Below are 23332 nucleotides of genomic sequence, written 5' to 3' on the forward strand. Positions count from 1 at the left end.
CATTGCCCAAGGTTTTTCCTTTTTTTTGCCCCCCCAAATGACCCGGGTTTTCAGGGGGCCCTCCCCCTTCAACCCCCCTTGTTTATTTAAGGGGGCCCCTTTCCCAGCCCAACTGGCCTTTCCACAAGTTTTGGGTTCCCCGACCACAAGCTGGGCCCTCCATGGGGCCATTCCCTGGCAACCAACCAGCTACCACCAGCTGCACACCTATGTCCAGACAACCCACCTGCTGGGGGCACCAGTCCTCCGCCTGCCGGGCCCCAGAGTGAGTGAACTAGAGTTCCGGGTGCTGAGGGGTGCACTGTAGGATGCATGCCCTACTGCTCTGCCTTCAAAGTACCCCTGGGAGCAGTTTCCTATCGCTGCTGAAACAAATTACCACAAGCTCAGTGGCTTAATAACTCAAGTTTATCGTCTTACAGTTCTGGGGGTCAGAAGTCCAACATGCATCCCCCTGGACTAAAATCAAGGGGTTAGCAGGCCCGCGTGCCTTTCGGAAGCTCTTAGGGAGCCCTTTCTGGTTTCTCCAGGCCTCCCGCGTCCTGGTCCCCAGGCCTCATCCGCTATGGTCGGGCCAGCAGTGCAACACCTGCAACGTGCTCGCTGGCCTCCTCCTCCCTGGTCACACCCCCGCTCTGAGTCTCCTACCTGCCTTAAAGGAGCCCTATGACTATCCTGGGCCCACACAGATGAACCGGGGTATCTCCCATGAATGTACTTCATCGCATCTGCCATGTGAGGAAACATGGTCACACGTTCCCAGGATTAGAACATGGACATCTGTGGGGCTACTCTTCTGTCTACCCTTCCCCGGCCCATCAGATGACACCCTTTCCTCCAGCAGCCCTGCTGCCTGATCACTGGTGAGACCGGCGTGGCGCTGCTCTGAAGGCCCTGGTGGGAGGTCGCCAGCCTCTGAGACGCCTTCAGCAGCGGGCTTGGGACCAGAGCACCAAGGACTGGCGCATGCAATTCCCCTCTGAAAGGAGGCAGGCCGCAGAGGACAGGAGAGGAGAGGCTCCCTGAAGACAATGTGTAAACCGCATTGCACAACAGATCTCTGCCGAGTCCCCACTGGGCACCAGGCCCTGAGGGTCCAGTGGGGGAAAGACAGCCTCATGGACGTGACCTCACGGAGCCCACCGCTTCCTGTGGGAGCCCAGCAGTGATCAGATAGTCCTACAGATAAGTGAGGAATTCCATAGCTCATAGCTATGCTGCTCCGAAGGAAGGTTGAAGGTCGGGACCACAAGGATCCGTTCTGCACTGGGAGGAGGGATCAATCAGGGATGAAGGCCTCAGGGGATGTAGGAGGTCATAAAAAGGGGAGGGGGGGGCTGTGCAAAGACCCTGTGGCACGGAAAGCAGAGTCAAGGGGAGGCTGGGGAGGGGGTTGGGGTCAGGCCCTGCCAGCTTGGTGGGACTCTGGCTACCAGCCTCAGAAACCATGGGAACATTTTAGCAACATTCCGTGCACCTCACAGGGAACTCAGTCCAGCTGAATGAATGGATGCAAGGAAGAACGAACGAATGAATGAATGAATGAATGAGCCCGTCTACCCTCCTTCCACCCCTCACCAGTGACCTGCCCCAAGCACAGCAACAGTTAACCGGACCTCTGAGGCTTGCTCACTTATTTATTTATTTTCCCGCGGCTGCTGGCACCGACCCATGTAGCCCGAGGAGCGTGGCTCCGTGGAAATGTCTGTAATCGCCAGCACACTTTAGGCATTACTTCCACACCATTTAGGGCTTTCCGCCCCAATAGCTGCTGCTGCATTTCCCTCCATCTCTATCTTTTGGGCTGTGTTGGGTGCTTTTTTTTTTTAAGGTCTGCTGGCCCTTGAGATTGGGGGATCTGATGGTTTGGGGGGGTGGCGAGAAAGACGAGGCCTTAAAAGAATTTATTATCCCCCCCCCCATTGCCCTACCCCAACCCTGACCAGGAAAGAAAAAAGAAAAAACCCAATCACTTCAAGCTGCTCAGGAACCTGTGAAGATGCCTGTGCTTCCTGCGCAGGCCTGAGATGGGCTTGCTGATTGGAGCCGCAGCTCGTGGGAGGCGGGCGGTCGGGAACACAATAAGGGTCACTTCAGAGGAGCCCTTGTCCTTACCCAACACCCTCCCCTCTGCCTTCTCCCGACTCAGGGCTGCTCCTCCGAAGGCGGAGCAAACCCCAAACCCTGAGTGGGTATGCTGGGGATACAATGCATGGCTAGCTCTGAGACCTTGGGCATGTCACTGAACCTCTCTGGGCCCATTTCTCCAGCCACAATATGAGAACAATCACACATTTCTTACCCACATGTGAGAATCAAAGGAGACAGTATGAGGAAAGAGACCCTCCTTTTCCCCCCGTTCCCTTCCTCTCAACCCAAGTATCACCCACCCCACTTACTAGTAGCTTCCTGGGACCCCCTGCCCCCATGCAGCCTCCTGTCCCAGCACCTGGGCAGCTCTACATTCACCTACAGAGATGACCCCCGGCCAGAGAGAGGCTGTCTGGAGGACAGTCCTTCCGGTCTCATCATGTGCGAGCTGTCGACTGAGCATTGCACATGCACTGTCTCATGTCACCTGCATGGTGGCAGCCCTGCGTCAGCACCACACCCATTTCTAGGAGACAGGAAGTTTCCCAGGGACTCCAAGCTGTGAACAGTGAGACCAAGATTTAAACCGTTAACCTAACCACTGTGCAACCACTGTGGGAAGTCACCTCCAGGAAGAAGCTGGCTGCCAGTTCCAGGGGCTTAGGTGATACTAAAAATCACACTATGTATATAATAAAACGAAAACGGGCAGACGTGATCCACGGGGTTAGAAGCTGGGATAGTGGTTGCCCTCTGAGGAGGGATGGGAGGGTCACCAGGCGGCTACGTGCTGGGGAGGCTGTGTCGTGAGGCAGGTGTGGCTGCACGAATGTGGTCGCTTTGCGATAACCCATAAACCTGAACACTTACGACTGTTCACTTCTCTGTAAGGCACAGACCCCCTCCCCCTCCCAAGAAAGAAAACACATGAACCCAGAGTGGGGGGCACTGGAGAAAACACTCCAGGGGCTCACCTGTCCCGCTCGCGTGAGGCGTTAAGCTCGAGGCCTTCCTGTCTGTCCTGTCCTTGGTCCCCGTGATGGGGTGGACAGGCCGAGGACTACCAGTCCCATTGAACAGAGGGGCGCATTGAGCCCTGGAGGGGGAGAGCGACTCGCCCAAGTCTGCCAGCCCCAGATGGTGGGGCTCTGGCCTTCTCCAGGTTAGAGCTCCCCCCACCCTAACAGGCTGAACTGTACAGACAGTACAGGTGAGAGAAGGGAAGGCTGCCACTGGCTCAGCCAGCCCACGGCAAGCTCAGCACCCACAACCTGGGGCCACTCCTGAAAGGCCAGGCCAAGGTCAGGAGGCAGAGGGTGGCCGGGGAGTGAGGTGTAGAAGCCAGAGTGAATGGAGCTGGTGTAGGAGCCACTCCAAAGGCAGGGGCGGAGGAGGCCAGAGCCTTGAGGGCCAACGGAGAGAGACGGAGTGAAGGGCCTGGGATTAGGTCCCAGCCGGTTACTTCCGAAGGAAACAACTTGGCAAGTCTTCTGACTTTCCTGATGCCATCTTGTCTGTGGAACGGAAGCAGAGAGGACCAACCAACCCGGGCCTCTCCCACGGACTGTTCTGAGGAAGGAGGACTGGGGTTTGGCTCAATGGTGGGAAGGAAGGTGGCGCAGGGAGCTGGGGTGAGAGCATGGGAGGGCTGGGCATGAACAAAGGCCAGTGGCAGGAAAGGGACCACCTGCAGTGAGGATGGCGGACAGGGAGACAGGAAAGCCTGGCACTCAGAGCCTCAGGCACACGGCTGGATTTCTCTCACGCAGGGTCTGTGCTGGGAATGGGAGGCACCTCGAGGGGGAGGGGTCAGGGCAGAGGCCTCTGTGCCATTCACTCTCAGGGGCAGGGTTGTGAGGGGGACCGGCCTGAGCCCGTGACCGTCCTGGACAAGGACGTGGCTGGGCATCGACTCTTCGAGGCCGGCAGTCCCGGTGCTGGGAGGTGGGCTGTCCGACTGATGAAGACAGTGAGCGGGACGATTACATTGTACCTAGTGATTACGGCCTGGGCGAAATCTCTCGGCTGCATGATCGCCCCTGGAGAGAAGAGTGGGCTTTTTAATAGACAGACAGGAGGCTTCCACTTAAGGTTATTATCAAGAGGGAGAGCCCAGCCCCTCCCGGCTTCCAGCCAGCGCCACAAAGTTGCAAAGTAATTAAAGGCTGCTAAGGAATCAGAGAAATTATAATAATTCCATCAGCCCAGAGCTCTCTGTCTCTCCCTCGTATCCCCCCTCCTGGTTGAAAACAAGGTGGGCCAGGGAGCCTGCAAACACGTCAAAACAAGCCAATTGTGTGTGTGGGGGGGGACGGGGGGCTCAATGTCACGGGGCTGCCAGGCCGGTCCCCAAGCTGTTCTGACAATAATTGAATTTGTTCGGGTAAGTAGAGGGGTTGAGACAAAAGCCCAGAGCCCCTGCGAACAGGAGAAAGAGCAGGGCAGGCTGATGGCCGCTGACATGCTCGCGTGGGCCCTGTGCCCTGCACCGAGGAGCAGCCGATCAGGCCACTGCTCTTGGGCTTGGAGGGGCTGCAGGAGCCCAGGAGCCAGCACCGCCGTCCCCCACCCCCACTCTCACCCCAGTTCTAGACATCTGGCATGTGCCTCCAGCCCAGCCTTGTGGGTTCCAGAAATCATTCCCTGAGAACCTTCCAAATTGCTTCCCGTCTTCACTGGTTTGCCATTGATTTACTGGGGAGCTGGGGCAAATCGTTTAACCCCTCAGGTTTTGTTAACCTCTACAGCAGGGGTCCTCAAACTACGGCCCACAGGCCACATGCAAATACAAATATTGTATTTGTTCCCGTTTTGTTTTTTTACTTCAAAATAAGATATGTGCAGTGTGCATAGGAATTTGTTCATAGTTTTTTTTTTTTAAACTATAGTCCGGCCCTCCAACGGTCTGAGGGACAGTGAACTGGCCCCCTGTTTAAAAAGTTTGAGGACCCCTGCTCTACAGAATGTGTGGTTGGACTAAGGCACCCTGACGGCCCCTCTTGTACCGGTTTTAAGGAGTCCATTTGGAATGCTCTCGGTCTATTATTAATTATTTCTAGGTGGCTCTAGTTTTATTTTTTCCCCTTTGTCACTTTCCACATGTTGCCTATCTCCTACCGGACTATAAGCTTCTTGATCACTAATACCCCAACATCAACCAACCAGTTCTCAGCAACAGAGCCTACCTGTTAAGTTCCGGGGACTTCAATCAACTTTCTCAGAGCTCTCCAAGAACTTTTCGTAACCATTGGACTGCCAATCAGTTACCCTGTGTGTGGTGCTTCCTACACGTGCTCTCACAGTAAAACGTTTACAACAACCCGATGTCTCTCCATTTTACAGATGGAGAAGCTGAGGCTCTGAGAGGCTAATCAACTCCTTGCTCACGGCCTCCCCGTTTGAAGCTGGAGCTTGTGTGCATGGCTCCATCACACCGCACCGCAGGGGCTTCTCTGCCGTCACCCAAGGGAAAGTAAGGGGCTTCTCCTACCAGATTCACCCTCAGTGGCACAGATCCTCACGCAGGAAAGCCAAAGCCGGTCCTGCTGCACAGGGGCCTTCTTCGACCATCAGTTCCTAAGCCTGCCCCCCACCTGTGTCTGAGGAGACCCCACAGCCTGGAGAAAAGGGGGTTCAGGCAGAAGACCTGCATCCATCCTTCCTTCTACAAGCCCCACCACTGGGGAAGGGGATCATTTAAGAGAGAGAGAGCTGAAAGAGGACAGATGAACGTGAGGCTGACAGCTCAACAATGCAGCAGGAACCTCTAGCCGGCAGCTATCATCTCCTTCCATTTACAGCGCGTTTATTTAAAGGGGGGGCACAATACAAGGTGTCCCTCCGCGTGCCAGGGAACCGCTAATGCAGGGGACGCTCCACACACAGTCCCCTGCTTCATATTCATGGCAGAGGCTCCTGCAGTCACTGCAATAGAATTATATGGGTCCCCGAAGACTCCCCGCCAGAATCGGTGAGGAAACCGATGTAATTAAGAACACTCTTACCGTTCAAACAAAATAGCAATTTTCATTACATCTGGGCTCCATCACTCTCCTGCTCCCGCGCTGTCCTCTATCCGCATGGTGAGGGTGGAGGAGGACACCCCAGCCCTGACCACGTGCCCACGGGCATGGAATGAGGACGTGCTGCGGGGTTCACGGGGGCCTGGGGACTTGGCTTCACTCCCCAGGGTGCAGGAGGGAGCAAGGAGCTGCCGAGTGGCTCTGAGCTGAGCTCTCTGGCCCTGGTTTTGTGGGGCTCCATCCATTCTCTCCTGAGCACCTGAGACCAGGAGGAGGATGTTGAACCTTCCCGCAGGCAGGGGGAGCAGGATGGCATTTACCCATGTCCGGGGTCTCCTATTTCTCAGGAGCAATGTTGTGTGCACATTCGGGGACCAAAATCTTAGAGGCTGCCTCTGGGAGTGACCTAACCGTGAAGGTCACAAGAAAGGGTGTCACAGTGCCCATGGCTGGGTCCGGACCACCCGGTGGTCCTCACTCTAGAGTGACGTTTCTCCACCGGACCCCGGCAGCCTGCGTAAGGGTGTGTGTGACCGTCCTTAGCCCGAGCACAAGGCCCAGCGTCCCCTATCCTGGCTGCCTCAAAGCCTCATCCCTGCAACTTTGGGGAAATTCCAAGCAGGCCACGGCAAAGTTGCAACAAGACACATGCAAAAATGCCGAAAACGAGGAAGAACAAGACTGTGGCTCTGGTTGCAAGCATATCTGACTCTGGGGAACTTGGAGACATCAGTGAATTTGTCTTGGCCTCCGTTTTTCTCAACTCTAAAATGGAAGAACAATTCTCCCCTAACTTAAAGGGCTGTCATAGGACAAATGAAAGATGGAGTACACACTCGGATATAGAGAAGATGATATCACTTAAATAAGTACACACACACACACACCGACACTCATACATGCACACACAGCCACACAGGCACACATACATGTACATACCACACCACATGCACACACCACCACACAGACACACATACATGCACACACAGCCACACCGACACACATACATGCACACACCACCATACAGGCACACAACACTGCAAAACTATGTGCAAACAGGTGGCCCTGTTGCTTTGCCCATGTGCATATGTCACTCCACTGCTACAAGCCCAAAGCTTGCAGTGTGGGCCGCTGCAGGCTATGCACCTGCCTGCTGTGAGGGAAGAGGTGTTCATCAGTTGCCAACAGACAGCGGGAGGAGACCAGAGAAGGCACAAGCACCTCAGGGTGCTCTCAGGGGCACAGAGACATGGCCCAGGGCTGCCGCTGTGGGAGAACAATTGCTCTGGCTCTGGCCAGCAGGATCCAGAGCCCCTGAGATGATTTATTGGTCTTCCTCTCCCAGATCAATAGGCGGGTGGTTATAGAAGCAGAGGGGGGCACCAGGCACCATGGCCCTGAGGAATAAATTATTATGGCCTGTCAAGGGTTTGCCGCTCCTGGCAAGGGAGCCGACCCTCTCGTGAGCAGAGCTGACACCTTGGGGGAACGGAAGGCACGAGTCAGTGGGAGCCGCCCGTACCCCACCTCTTGCGGCAACCTGAGGATGCAGTTTATAAGTCACTCAGCATCTGATAGGCACGCTTCGAGGAGGACAGCTCAGGGCACTGCTGCTGAGCCCAGCAGGTGCTAATAAGTTCGGCCAAGTCTATCTCTGCATGCTCTGGGCCTCGCCTGGCCACCACTCCCAGGCTCCCCACATGCCCACGGCACAGGATATAGCATGGCTGAGATTCAGGAATGGTGGGCAACAGAGGGCACCAGTGAGCACCAGCAATTAGCTCTGGGGTGTGCAGGGAGGAAAGTGCAGTGTGGATATGGGCGGAGGTGGGGGTTGCCCGTGTGTGAGCACCCTCTCCCCTCAGCACCAGGCCTGGCTACTCCTTCCCACCACCCTGGATAGTGAGTAGTAAAGGGCACCTTGCCTGGGGAAGCAAGCTGGTGGGGGCAAAGTACTTTGCACAAAGGCTCCTGCCGTCCGCCCTCCCAGGGTCAGAGGGAGCAGCAGTGCTCTGCCCATTTGTGAAGTCCCCGTCCATGGGCCAGACCCCCATCTGGGTGCAGAGGACACACAGATGATCAAGCTCAGTCCCTGCTCAGTCTGGCAGGAGAGAGAGATGTACAAACAACAACTATGGCCACGGCCATTCATTGGGCACTTACCCATACATGGCCCCCCTTTGCTTTCATCCTCACAACCATTCTGCGAGGCAGGGGTAATCGTTTCCACAGAATGTCAGCTCCCTGCCCAAAGCCACATAACCAGACCTGGCTCCTAATCCTGGCTCCATTCTTGACTAGCTTTGGGCAAGAAACCTCTCTGCCTCCATGCCCACCTCTATCGCCCGGGAATAACCCTGTGACTACCACGAGGTGGTGGTTAGGCTCGGTGAGTCCCCACAGGAAAAGCACAGTGTCAGGCACAGAGGAAACTCTCAATAATAGCAACAACAACATCAACGTATTATTATTATCTTAGAAATCAATTATTTTGTTTCACTGACAAATGATCACCTAGAATACTCTTCTCCCTGCTTCCCCACCCCTATGAAGGAGGTGCAGGGAATAAGTAACGTTTATCTGTCCCTGTTAAGTGACGTGGAGAGATGGTGCGGGCCTAGTGGGACCCAGGTCAGACGGCCTGCGATCGGGGTCTGACCTGACCCCCAGCCAGCTTTGAGGCTCAGGCAAGGACACTCAATCTCTAAGGCCACTGTCATCGTGTCCCAGCTGCCCCCCTCCCCTCCTCCAGCCTCATCCCCACCTCACAGCTGGTCATCTGAAGCCACCAGTGACAAAGATCTATGCAGGACCCGTCTGTCACAGAGCTGAGCAGGGCCCCAGGGAGCACACGTCCAGCCCAGCTTTATTTCCACAAGGTAACAGTGGGCACCTACGCGGGACACACATACGCACACAGCCACTGTCCCTCCTCGACAGGATCTCTCGTCAGGGGGCAGAGTTCACTTGCCTCTTTGGGAAATCCCACTATAGGAACAGAGGCTAAAGGATCTCAGAAAGTCCATGATATTCAGAGACATCGTAATCTCTGAACAAACTCCATTCACCCTGTAAGGTCCCACATCAACAGCCCCCGGGTACAGCCCGGCCACTCCTTCCACAGTCCTTCCACCCGCTGTGCACACCCTCCGCTATGCTGGCTTTCAATACATTTAGATGTAGCTGGACATCCACTCACTTGTCGTTCTCTCTATAAAAGTACCTTCTCTGAGGATGGTAGTCTTAACCACCAGCATTTTACTGCCTATACATGAGCCGCAAACGGGGCTAAGGGCCTGTCCGGCCGCATCTGTCTCGCTCTCACAAAGACCCCACAAGGCAAACACGGTCCATCTCATCGATAAGAAAGCTGAGGGCCAGAGAGGTTAAGTCACCACCCAAAGTGGTGCAGCTGGCAAAAGGCAGAGTCCTTTTTCTCTACCCTGCATGTCCAGGGCAGCTTGGAATCCCTGGGCCCTGCTCCCTGGCCGAACATCCGACAGATGCTTGTGGTGCTCATTTAAAAAAAATTGAGTGGCTCGGGGCAGATGGATCAATCTGGGCTTTGCCGGACGGGCAGAATTGGGTTAGGCTGGGAGAAGAAAAACACTCCAGTACTTGTTAGAACAGGACCGTGTGTGTGCCAGTGCGAGAAAAGAGAGACAGACAGACACAAGGAACTGACCCTGGGCTGACGGGGCGCTCAGGTGGAGGACTACCAGAAGGTAAGTTGGGGAATGTAGGTTGAGGCCAGATGGATAAAGGCCTCGACAGCCCAGCTGAACTTGTCAGAACTTCAAGGACATGGCCATCCCTGACACTGCAAAGGCGATCCTTGATCCTTGATTCAAGGAGCCACCTGGCACCGTCTGACTTCTAACTCACATCCATCCTCCAGCCCAAACCCCCTGGCTCCGGGGGCAGCTCCCCAGGGCACACCTGGGGGGCTGAGAGCGTGGCACCAGGAGGAGAGGGACAGGACGGGATGGGGCAGCGCTGAAGGTCAGCAAGGCGGGCACGCACCCGAGCGGAGGTACTGAAGCAGCACTGCTGGGCACAGACACAGGCAAACACGTTTGAGCAAATTGGAACGACATAAAAGTCTATTACAGCAAATCAAACAGCAGTCAGCATGACAGCCATTAGCCTGAAATGAATACACGGGGACTTAATGAGGTCTGTCGAGGCTGGCTTGGTGAATTAAGTTGCCAATTCTAGCAGGATTTCCCTTTTCTTTACGGACTTGAAAGCATCCACGCTGCCTCGTTAGGGCTTCGACAAGTGAATTGCAGGGCCTTTCACCCTGATAAAATGGATAATTACACGGAGAACAGCTTAGCGAGGGGAGAGGGGTGGGCAAGAGGGGAACGAGAACAAACAAACCCAAACACACCTGCCTGGCTTCTCCCAAGGCCAGGGCAGGGGCTTCCAGAGGAAGAGGGGGCAGGGGGCAGGGGGCAGGGGGCTGGGGCAGGTGAGCTTCTCCCAGGAAAGGGGCAGTGCCCGGCCTTGACCTGCCTCCCGCTCACTCCTATTCCAGACCCGAGGACACGGGTCCCCAGGGGTCATGTCCCCAGGCAGCTATGGACAGGCTGGAAGTTCTCCTCACAGACAGGCTGCCCCAGGACCTCTCAGAAACCCTCGGCGGGGAGGGCGCCGGAGGTCATCCTCCAGGGCTCGCGGTCACCGGGGCAGCTTGTGAAACACGCAGCTTCCCAGGCCAGCTCGCCCCAAACTACTGATTCATAATTGCAGGGGCCCAGGAATACAGGGCGGAGCAAAAACAGGTTTACAGTCGTTCGCATGGAAAACAGCACAATATTAATAAATAACAATAGAAGAATAAACTCCCTGCTTTGATGACTCATGACTCTAAACCTACATTTGCCCGCCCTGTACGCCTCCTAAACACACCCTGGAAATTCTGATGTGGTGTGGTTGGGACCCTCCGATTCCTCACTTCTCAAACAGTACTGGATGGCTTCTGAAACACGTGGCGCTCCTGCTTCTGCCTGCGTAACTCCAGGGTTGGGGAGCTCAGTGCATCCTCAGGAGGGCAGGGGAGTAGAATGTGGGGCAGGTCTTATTTAGAAAGTTCTTCCTATGCGGACACAGAATTTGGATCCTGGTAACCTGTTCCCATGCCTATCCTTGGGTTCTGAGCACAACAGATCCAAATCTATCAGGGCCCCTAGGGCTGGGGAAAGTGGAGGATGGGAAGGTAAGGGATACGGTGCAGGTGGCTGGGACGGCCAGAGAGAAGCTGAGAGCAGGGAGGCAGCCACTGGGGCTTCTCTGCCGTCACCCAAGGGAAAGTAAGGGGCTTCTCCTACCAGATTCACCCTCAGATCATGGATGTTAGCCTGGTCCACGCCCTAGTTTAACAGCCATTGGAACTGAAGCCAGCAGAGGGACAGTGACAGTTCCAGAATCCCACCAACCAGTGTTAGCACAGTCAGGAATACAGCCCAGGTGTCTTGACCTCTAGTCTCCCTCTTCCCACGATACAACACAGGAGCTCTACTGCTCACCTCGGCAAGATTCTGTTGAAACCCACCTCCTCCTCCAGGAAGCCTGCTGAGATTTCTCTGATCACTGGCAACCCCTCAGCACTGATGCATCACAGGATCTACAGTGCTCCCCTGTGTCTCTAGTGTGCATTCTCACTCTGTTCAAAACTGCAAGGCCTCTGCCACAAATCACGCTTCTCAAGGGCCGAAGCCTGGGGTTTCCAGGGTAACCTCAGTGCAAACAGGAGGCCCTGGCCTCAACTCCAGGCCAGGGGTCAGCAGGTCCTTTGCTGGTACCCAAGTTGGGAACTGAGTCAGACAGTAAGTTCTAGCTCAGGTGACCACACCAGGCAAGGACTGGCCAGTGCCAAGCCATCTCAGGTCAGGAGTGGCCCGGCCTCCACCCAGCTGACACCATATCCCCACTGGCCACACTGAGCATCCTCGATCGAGTATCAGGCCAGCAAAGTGACCCACGGATATTTACACGTGAGCAAGTAAACCATGCGGGCCTTCGTCCAAGGACTGTGTGTCCTTGCAGCTGGCCCCTCTCGGTGCACCCTTTCCTCATCAGATGGGCACTTTATCCTGCCTTTCTTCTGCTTTTATTAAATAAGAGGGCTGTGTCCAGAGAGGTTAAGTGACATGTCCAAAGAAACCCAGCAATCTGGGAGCAGAGCCGGGGCTGAGCCGAAGGCCTCTTGCCGCTAGTTTGGCTCCCGTCCTTGCCCATCCCTCTGGCCTCCTGTGTCTCCGTGCAGTGAGAGCCTGGCACAGGGCCAAGCCCACAGCAGACACTCAATAAATATTTGTTAAACAAATGAATGATGGAAGCGGCTCTCTCCTTGGAGGCAAAGGCCTTGGAGAATCCCAGGAGGTTCCAACAGGGTGGTGTTGGAGGTCATACCTCCTGGCAAGGGAGAGAAGAAGGCTGGCCCCCGCCCAGGGCTGAGGAGGAGGACTGTGACCTCTTGTCCTCTTGCCATCGCTGCTGCCTGCTGCCCTGTGAGGGAAGGCAGGGGGCAGCCATGCCTGTCAGGATGGCAGCTGAGCAATGGGTCCAAGGCTCATTAACTCCGAGCCGTGCCCTTGGTTTCCGAGCCCGGGCCTGTAGTGCAGGCTGGCACGTAGAGACCCTTAATTAAATTAGGGAGGCTTCCAAATGAGAGGGGGCCTGGAGCCAAGCTGCAGTCCCAGGCACGCCGGCCACAGCTCAGGGCACCATACCCCATGCTGGGGGCCGTGGGCTCTCCCTGATTATGTCCTGCCCCGCCAGGGGCTGGGCGTGGGAGCCTCTGTTATGTCCCCACCTGCAAACTTGTCCTCACCTCCCTCTGTCTGGCATAAGCATAGGACCCTTGGCTCACAGCTGAGCAAGAAAGGCCAGAAACAGGAACTTGAGGGGCATGAAACAAGGTCTCCTCGTCCTTGAAGGAATCCAAGGTTGTGCTGGGAGTCAGGAGGCACATCTAAGCTGTGTGACGTTGGGCAAGTCACTCTACCACTCTGAGCCTCAGCTTTCTCATCTGTAAACGGAACAGATATTTTCTAAAGACTCTTCCAGTTTTCCTGATCCAATGACCTGATCCAACACAAAGGGGCTAGGACTAAAATGCCACGGTGCCAACCTGCTTCCCTCCAGTGGCTCGCTGCTGCCCCAACCAGAGCCCTGAAGTCAGGTTTGAGGGACGTCCAGTTGGAAGCTCTATACCCACCACCTTCAAGGTCTCTGAATCGCTAACTGCCAGCCCAGAAGACTGCCACCAGCCACTGGGGAGAGGGACAACAGGCAATGAGAATCCTGGTGCCGTGTGAGCCAGCAGCCAATTCATTAACGAACCGTTTGTAATGCGATAATTTGTACTTCTCAATTACCAGCAATGCCTGGTTTTACACGCATGCACTCATGCAAACACGCTCAGAGTACACAGACCACCCAAAGGAGCCAAGGGCCAGGGGGACAGCAGGCGATCACAGGACCAGGGCAAGTCCCTTCCTGGAACATCAGGAAGGCCTGGGGCTGCCAACCCACCTGCCCACGGCCCCCACTGGCTCTGACCAGAAGAAAAGAGGGCACACGCTGGTCCCTCCTAACCTCTGTCTTGTCCCTGACTCCAGCTGGAGCTGTGGGGCTGGCCCTTTCTCAGGCATGAGACTCCCACCAACCCACTCTCCTAGACAGCAGATGGGCCCATGCCCTCAGCGGTGCCACCCTCAGAGGTGTTCAACCTGCCCAGGCAGATGCCGGAGCTGAGGTGTGGGCAGAAGAGAAGGGTGGACATGCCCTTGCCCCAGCTGACTCTTCACCCCATTCCCAGCAGCAGGTCCCCAATGTGCCCCAAGTGTGACCCAGCGGCTCCTACCTCAGGGATGCGGACACTGTAGGGCTGATTGTGAAATGTGGGCGCATTGTCATTCACGTCCCCGACCTGGATGTTCACCTTCCGCGTGATCACCTGGCAAGAGAAGGGGGGTGGTCAGTGTTGGCTTTGACCTTTAGCTTCTTTCCACCCAAGGGGCCCAGAACAATCCTCTCAGGGCAGCAGGGGCTTCTGGGGATACTCACCCCCTGATGGTCACTGACGGAGAACTCCACCGTGAACTCTGATTTGGTCTGAAAGAAAGGAAAGGGAGGGGGAGGGGAGTTAGAAAGTTGTGCTGAGCTCCTGAGCCCTGGTGGGGCTGGTCTGGGACTGGGTACCCAAAGGCTTCCCTAAAAATTAAGCATTTCCCCCTTGGGTTGGGGAAGCAAGTTCAGAATAGGGATTCTTCCCATAAAAGAGCAACAGATTGGAAGTCAAGAGTCGGGTTCTAATGTGGACTCTGCCTTTTAATTGCTGTGTGATCTTGAACAAGTCACTAGACACTTCTGTGGCCACTTCCTCAAATGTAAGGAGAAAGGGGGTTGGGGGTTTTGTCCAAGCTCTTACCTTAATTTGCTAAGGGCTACAGAGTCATCCACTTCTGCGTCCTTTAGGGGGACATTTGTTGGGGCAGGAGTAGACTTATATACCCCATGGAGCCCCCATTCTACAGGGGATGAACCCAGGATCATTGTCCCTCTTGCCTACCCAATGTTGCCCTTCACTTGGAGACACCCCCAATCCCCCATTCCAACCCCAAGTCCAGACATCAGAGCTGCCTCTTGAAGAGGGACCCCATTCAGGCAGGAAGATGCTGCTTCAGGGTCAGGATGGGGCCTCAGAGGAACACCCCTAAGAGGTGATGACCCATCCTCCCCCAGGGTCTGTTCCTGCCCTCCAGGAAAGGCCTGAGGCAGGGGTCTGGGCAGGGCATACCTCTCTGTCCAGTGGCTGCCGGAGCCACACCACTCCTGTGTCAGGCTCCACAGCAAAGAAGCGGGAGGCCTCCTCACCAGACACGCCAAACACCAGGGGGTCATTGTCCATGTCTCGGGCCAGCAACTGGGTCACAGAGGAACCTGGAGTAAGGGAGAAAGCAAAAGGCACAAAGAGGAGGTCAGTCCGTTCCTCACACCTTGCTCAGGTCACTGAATCCCAGTAGGAGCAGCCGCCCAAGAGATTCCCGGCAGGGCGCTGACTACTGCAAGCCGTCATGCGTCCTGGGCTCTGACCCAGGCTCCCCTGGCCACAGGTCACAGTGTGTACATGCCTATAACAGGAAAACAGCATGTGCCACGTTCTGGGTGTGTCATGGAAAGCTGTGACTTCTGCCTGCCCCCCTCCCTTCTAATTTTAATTTGGAGGCTCCCTTCTCCAAGTGGCTCAGATGAGAACAGGGGCCCAAATTCCCTATTCTAATGTGCCAAGATGGGCACATAACTCAGCCCTAGCCAATCAGAGCATTCCATCTTCCTGGTCACAATGATTGGCTCAGGGATAAGCATGTGACCCAAGCTAGCCAATCAAAGCTAACCCTGGGACTTGTGCTGGAACTATTGAGAAAGAGGAGCTTTCCTGCCACTGGGGTTGCTAAAGTGGCACTGCTGGCAGCCGTCTTTGGCACCACACAGGAAGAGCCTACTTGAGAAAAGGCCAACAAGGAGCAAAACAGAGGCAAATTGTGCATGGAGAGAGATTCCTGATGGAGTGAGGGTCTGCAGCCAGCAGTGCCTGATATTAGCTCCATCCTTGGGACTTCTCAGCTATATGAACTAATAAATCCCCTCTCCCCGCGCACACACACACCTTTTTTTTTCTGCCTGAGTCAATTGAGCTGGATTTTAGTCTTTTGCAAATGGAAGCAACCTTTCTAATTCAGGATATTTTGCAAAACCTGCCATTCATTCGACAGTGACTAGGTGCTGGCCTGTGGTAAGCACTGGATACACAGAGGTTAGTTCCCAGCCTCCAGGAACTCCCGTCTAGCACTGGGTGGCGAGACCTAGTTCTCGTTCCCAAGAAAAAGATCGAGTGTCACCCTTCACCAGGAAAGGAAGCCTGGGCCAGAGTTCACTGTGAGCACCAGGATCCTGGCCTACAGGCAGCCTAAGCAGTCCCAGTGCAAGGTATCATCTCCGGGGGTCACAGCCCCTCCACCACCCCCCAGGCAGCCTTCGATAGGCTGACCAACCACCCTGGTGTGTCCAGGACGGAGGCAGAGCACATACTAAACCCAGGAGGTCCCAAGCAACTGGATCATCTGGTCATCTTAGCTTCAGGAGATCCGCATACCTCCAGGAAGCATGCAAACTGTTAGGAGTCTGCAGAATGACAGTGTCATTTTGTGCAGAGACGGTCTATAGCAGTGGTTCTCAACCTGTGGGTCGTGACCCCTTTGGGGGTCGAAAGACCCTTTGACAGGGATCGCCTAAGACCATCGGAAAACACATATATAATTACATATTGTTTTTGTGATTAATCACTATGCTTTAATTATGTTCAATTTGTAACAATGAAAATACATCCTGCATATCAGATATTTACATGACGATTCATAACAGTAGCAAAATTACAGTTATGAAGTAGTAACGAAAATAATTTTATGGTTGGGGGTCATCACAACATGAGGAACTGTATTAAAAGGTCGCGGCATTAGGAAGGTTGAGAACCACTGGTCTATAGTCTTCATCTGACTCTCAAAGACTGATTAAATTAGAACCATGGCCTTGGGCAAATCATTTCTTTCAAAGCTTCAGTTTACCCTATAAAATGGGATAGACACTTTTCCGCAAATACCGACTCTCATATTTATTGAGTAGCTCTAGATGATCAAGCTAATAAGTAAGGAGGGATTCCAAACTCTGGGAATGTTATCTAGAAAAGAACACGAATGAGCTTTTCTAGGTGAACTTTGAAAAGGACAGTTCCAACATGACAATGAGAGCTAACATTTCTGAACACTAACCACACTCCAGACACTGGGCTAAAGGATTTCCATGTACTATATAATTCAGACCTTACTGTTACTCTCCCCATTTAACTGGTAAGGTAACAGGGAGTAATTAAGTAATTTACAACAACCACAAAGTTACGAACGGCAGAGCTGGAATCAAAGCCTGGGCACTCGGCCGAGTCCACATTTGTTACCACAACTTTACACTTCACAACACTAGGTCTGTGAACTGAAGATTCGGGACTTCCAGACGTGACCCTATCAGACCCCTCACTCAGGGGTGGGGAGCATCCAGCCTATGGGCCATATAAGGCCCTCGAAATCATTTGCTCTGGCCCTGCCAAGGCAACTACAGGCAGGACTCAAAGTTCAACAAATCTAGAAGCTTTTTTCATAGCAACATAAATTTATATTAAGTGAATTACATTAAGCAAATGATGTTATAAATATCCATATGGTCCTTGGCAGAAAAAAGGTTCCCACCCCTGCCTTAACTGGAAGCCCAGCACTTGAAAAAAGAAGATATGGGGCAACCATTGGACTGTCATGATATGCCAGACACAGTGCCAGGCCCATTCACAATTCCTCCCAGCAGCTCTGTTTGGTAGTCATCACTATACCCATTCTACAGATTAGGAACTTGAGGCCCAGAGAGGCAAAACCGTCTCTCCATGGTCACATAGCAGGGCAGGACATGGCAGCATCCAAGGTGATGTCAGGAGGTGGGAAGCAGGTGATGCTGGGAGGAGGTGAGAAGTGGGAGAAGGAGGAATGAAATCAGGGAACAGAGTTGAAACAACCTGAGAGACTTTTGGGGGAACCCAATCTTCCCATTTTAAAGATGGAGAAGCTAAATGTGTTTAGCAGTTTTCCTAAAGTACGATGATGAGCAACAGAGTCAGGACCCAAACCCAAGTTTCCAGACTTTCAGACTCCTGGTACAGTGCTCTTTCTAGATGAGGACGGAGGGGGTATGTGAAGTCACAGAGAAACCAAGCACATCTTCCCAAAGCATCTGTGCTGCTCGGTGACAAGCAGCTTTTTACACTAAAGCAAACGGGAATATACTGGGAACACAATGTGACACTTAATTTATTTATAAAGACACAACCTAAAACTGAAAAAGACTTTTCAATCTCCCCCAGACTTCCAGGGATACACATTTCCTCTTCATCACCCTCAAGGGTCCTTCAGTGGCAAAGTTTGTGGAACACTGAGTTATTTCCCGATGCCTTGGGGAAATTCACATGAGGAAATTGAGGCCCATCAGGGCCCTGCTTATCCACAGTGCACAACCAAGCCATGGTAGCCCCCTTGGACTAAACACCTCACCTGCCAACCTCCTTCAGGGCTCAGCCCAGGAGGTGTATGGGGCCAAGCTCCCGGCCGGCCAATGGGATTCTGGGAAAGCTACACTGGCCCTCCAGCCAAGATCACACTACTCGGCCCAATACCCCAAATGGCTCTCTGAGGCCCGAAGCTCAGGCCCTCCCAAGAAAGGGGGGATGGGGGACTGGGCAGGACAGATATGGGGCCATCAGCTGCTGTCACCCACCCTGTAATTTCCTGGACTTTTATCCATTTTCCCCTCAATTATGTGCTGCTCAAAATGGTCCTTTTCGGTTTCTCCACGGCTCGTGCCTGCTCACGCCTTCTTTGTGTCCCAGGTAATTGCTAGTGACCTTTTCTAAGTGTACTAATTAAAGGTACCGATTTAATATTATATTTAAGACAAGACGCCCTGCAATTTTCCAGCTGGGCACATCTCCCCTGCCAGCGCTGCTCTGCCACTCTGCAGACGCTGGGCACAGCTCTGTCTCCAGGACGGAGGCCTTGTTTCCACCAGGGCAGCTCCCAGCAACCTCTGCTGTACCATTCCTACAGAAACGAGGCCAAGATGAGGGGCCCAGCTGCAGCCCAAGGCACAGAGAAGCAGCCCCTCCGGAGACCCCTCCCTGACCATGCGACCCGGAGTACACATGCCACTCTGGGGTTGTTTCCCACTTGAGAAACAGGCAGTGTACCCTGCAACCCAGGCTGGGCAGCGCCTAGAGTTCGTTTGTTCCTTCCTTTCTTGTTGTGGTAAAATACATATAAATGTATCATTTAAGTCATGTAAACTGTATAATTCACAATGTGTTTCCAGAATATTTTCATCAGCCCAAAAGGAAACCCCCTACCCATTAAGCAGACACTCCCCCATCCCCCTCTCCTAGCCCGTGGCAACCACTAACCCTCTGTCTGTCTATGGATCAGCCTGGTTTGGATATTTTGAGTCATATGTGGTCTCTGTGTCCGGCTTCTTTCACTCAGCATATGTTTCCAAGGTTCATCCATGTTGTAGCATGTGTGAGTACTTGCTCCCTTTTCATGGCTCTATGGATATACCACATTTTGTTTATCCCTTCATCAGCGGATGGACATTCGGGCTGTTTCCACCTTTGGGGTATTGTGCACAGCGCTGCTATAAACATCTGTGGACAAGGTTTTATTGGAACACTTGCTTTCCGTTCTTTTGGGTATCAACCTGGGAGTGGAATTGCAGAGTTTTATGGTAATTCTACGTTTAACTTATTGAGGAACCACCAAATTGTTTTCCACAGCAGTTGCCCCATTTACATTTCTACCAGTAATAGATGAGGCCGTATGAGGATAATCAGCGATTCGCAGGGGCACCGTGCCCCCTGCATGAGGAGAGATGGGAGCTGGACAGCACCGCAGAGCGGGTGCTGTTGGCACCACGCCCACCATGCCTTGCATAACCATGATCACACACACCTGCCCAATCTCCCACTGCCGGCCTGGGGCTCTCACCATCACAATTGCTCCACCCATCCACAGGACAGACCAGAAGTGCCAGGGAACTGTCCCTGGGGGCAGCACTCAAGGAATGACCGACGAAGACTGTGGATAAACGCCCCCCACTCCCTCACCTCTCAGGGGTTGGCTCAGAGGTCGTGTTCTACGCTGGCTCTTAGTGACCCCAATGGGACTCAGCTCCAGTTCTCACTCTGGTGACGCGGTTGATATGCATCTGTATGGCTCCCTCCCTTCCTTGTCTCAGGTCCTCACTCCCCACCTGTGTTTCCTGGAATTCTCTCCCCAATAAACTCTTTGTACTTGGGTCCTCATCACAAGGTCTGCTTCTGGAGGAACCCACATAAGACGCTCCCTAAGACCTTGGCATCAGACTCATCCAGGGAGCTTGTTACAATACAGATTCCCAGGCCCCACTGACCCAGTTGGCTGGTAGCGGGGAGCCCAGAATGTTAACTTATAAACAGTAGTCCCTACTCTTCCTGCAAGAAACTCTGATATAAGCCAGGTTTGGAAGTCCTGAAACTTGTTTATGGCAGAATGATATTCAAATATTTAACAACTGGCACAGTACAGGCATCAAACAATCAGAGGGCGCTGGCCGTAAACAACTGGACAGGTGAGAACTGCCTGAACGGCAGCCTGGTTTATGGCTCACATTTTAGATGCAAAGGAAAGCTCCTTGGGCCTCGGGATGATTTAAAAGCTCAGCCTTAGGGCTCTTGGCTCAATAGGGCTGCAGGAGGGCTCACTGCTTTTCGCCTCCCTGCCCTCTCAGGGAAGGGCCACCCAGTGAGGCCAGCTAGCCTTCTGCTGTGTGCCAAGCCAGGCCAGGCTGGCCCCAGCCTAACCTCATGGGTGGAAAGTGGAACTTTAAAGAACTGAAATCGGCCCTAACAGGTTTGGCTCAGTGGATAGAGCGTCGGCCTGCAGACTGAAGGGTCCCAGGTTCAATTCCAGTCAAGGGCATGTACCTTGGTTGTGGGCACATCCCCAGGAGGGGGAATGCAGGAGGCAGCTGATTGATGTTTCTAACTCTCTATCCCTCTCCCTCTCTGTAAAAAAATCAATAAAATATATTTAAAAAAATAAAGAACTGAAATCGCTGTACACCCATGTTCATAGCAGCAGTACTCACAATAGCCAAAAGGTGAAAGTAACCCAAGTGCCCCTGGATGATGGAATGAATAACCAGGATGTGGTACGTGCATGCAATGGAATATTACTCAGTCTAAACAAGGAAGGAAATCCTGACACGTGCTCCAACATGGATGAACCTTTCACATGCTGCTAAGTGAAATAAGTGAGTCACAAAAAGACAAAACTGCATGATTCCACCTCCCTGGAATTCAGAGAGACAGGACATAGAAGGGCAGTTGCCAGGGGCTCAGGAAAGTGGCAACAGGAGTTGTTTTATGGGCACAGAGTTTCAGTTTTGCAAGATGAAAAGTTTTGGAGGCTGGTTGCACAACAATGTGAATATACTTAACACGAATGAACCGCACGTTTAAAAATGGTTACTATGGTAAATTTTATGTTATGTGTATTTTACAATTAAAAAATCAAAATTTGCCTGGCCAGTGTGGCTCAGTGGTTGAGCATTGACCTATGAACCAGGAGGTCAAGGTTCACTTCCCAGTTGGGGCATATGCCTGGGTTTGGGGCTCGATTCCCAGTAGGGAGCGTGCAGGAGGCAGCCAATCAATGATTTTCTCTCATCATGGATGTTTTGATCTCCTCTCCCTCTCCCTTCCTCACTGAAATCAATAAAAATATATTAAAGACAAAAAACAAAGAAAACCTTAAATCATGTCCAAAGTCCTAGCCCAGAACCACACACACCTCCCACTGGCTCTCCTACAGGCTCCCCAGGCTTACCTTTCTCAGCCCCATGGCCTTCTTTCTGTTCCTGAACCATTGGCGGCTGCCTCGGGGCCTTTGCCCTGGCTATGCTAAGAATGCTCCAACCTGCGGTCACTACATGCTGCTCCCTATTCCTCTCTCAGACCAAGAATGGCCATCTCAGAGAGGCTTTCCTCCTACACTGGATCACACGGAATCTATCTGAAGAGGCATCTGTCACTCTGTGCCCTGCACCCTGAGGTACTGTCTTCACAGCCCTCCCTTCCCTGGGCTGATCTTGTTTATTCACATGATTTGCTGACTGCCTCTCTCAAGACCTTGGGGCAGCGGCCTGGCCCGTCATGTTCCCTGTTCACTAGGTGCATCGCTAAGCTAACCTAGGGGCTGGCATCCATCCCTGAGGCACCCACACACAGTCAGTGGGAAATGAATGAATCCTGCCAACTGCCTGGAGGTGTTAGAAGAAGACAGCCTCCAAAAGTCATGAAACTCTCTGAGCCGCGACGAGAGGAGAGAGTATAGCAAGTTAATTCTTAATTATGTACACTAATGGACAGGAAAAAGCCTGGCTAATCAAAGCCTAATAATGCCCGAGCAGGAGCACTTGGCTTCGGATGCAGGCGGAATAATAGCTGGGCACTGGCTGAGCCCCAGTCTCTAAGGAACTGGCCCCACACCCCCTCAGGAGGCCCAGTAGCCCAGCCTGGGACAGGATACCCTGTCCTGGAGTCCAGGGGCTCAGGGTGGAATGGGATCTGCTCAGGGGTCTGCAAATGCTCCTGAGAGGTGAGGATTGGCAACGTGTCCCTCCCATGGTGGCCTCAGTCCCTGAGCAGCAGGCTACATCCATCTTCCAGGCAAGGGGCGGACAATCACAGCTTCCCCTGCAACCCTGCTGGGCCCACGCTGATCGCTGAGATGACCGTTATTATTATTATTGTTGTTATTTGCCGGGATTGCTGCCTCGTGTGCTCCTGGAGAGCTGAATCATTGGCTGCTAGACTAGGGGTGGGCCAAAACTCAGGCAGGGCAGTAGCAGGCTGCAAGGCTTGCTACTTTTTCTGGGTGGGGGAAGGCTGAAAGCTGTGTTTGTTCCCCAAACACAAAGAGGGTGCTACAGAATGAAGGAAGGGTAAGGAGAATCCACCATGCCTACTCCTTGCAGAAACATCTTCTTAGAGCAGACCTCTGGTCATGCCACACCCCCTTAGGCCCTCCCACTCCCCCACGGTTCCCACAGAATTAAAACCCAATTCCTTACCATGATGGCCAATGCTGCTCCTGCCTGACCTCCCTCGGCTCCCTGGCCAGTCATGTTCTCACGGCAGCCCTGGGCTCAGCCAGCCAGACTGCTCTCAGCCCTCCAGCACACCACAGTGTCTACACCTGCGCTGCTGCTGCTCCTTCAGCCTCAAAGACCCTTCCTCCTCTCACTGTCTCGCAAATCCCAGTCATCCTCAAATGCCACCTCGGTCACACTGTTCTCTCTTCTCTGTGCTCCCTGACCCGTTGTTTGTACCTCTGCACAGCAGGGAGAGACCATCACCCCTGGAAGGTGGAGACTGCCGTTCTGGGACATGCTTGGCAAATCTTCCCAGCCCTCTAGGATTAACGACTGCACCTCTCTTGAGGCCAACCAGCTGGTAGGTCATGCCTTGCCCATGCAGACATTACTAATCAACCACAGCTCCCCTTTCTGTTGATTATCAGACC

At 53.5% G+C, this 23332-nt stretch overlaps 1 protein-coding gene across 1 annotated transcript in view; it reads right to left on the reverse strand.

The window, feature by feature from the left end:
• Positions 1 to 23332, reverse strand: part of LOC111826336 (cadherin-23-like) — a 172592-nt gene that overhangs the window by 91353 nt on the left and 57907 nt on the right. Inside the window, exons 3-5 of the mRNA XM_023755136.1 lie at positions 14923 to 15065; positions 14190 to 14237; positions 13987 to 14079 (exon numbers count right to left, since the gene is read on the reverse strand). Of these exons, the coding sequence (XP_023610904.1) occupies positions 13987 to 14079; positions 14190 to 14237; positions 14923 to 15065 (284 nt within the window). The remainder of the gene's footprint in view (positions 1 to 13986; positions 14080 to 14189; positions 14238 to 14922; positions 15066 to 23332) is intronic.

The sequence above is a fragment of the Myotis lucifugus genome, unplaced genomic scaffold (assembly GCF_000147115.1).
Source record: "Myotis lucifugus unplaced genomic scaffold, Myoluc2.0 scaffold_69, whole genome shotgun sequence".
In the NCBI taxonomy this organism is placed as follows: Eukaryota; Metazoa; Chordata; class Mammalia; order Chiroptera; family Vespertilionidae; genus Myotis; species Myotis lucifugus.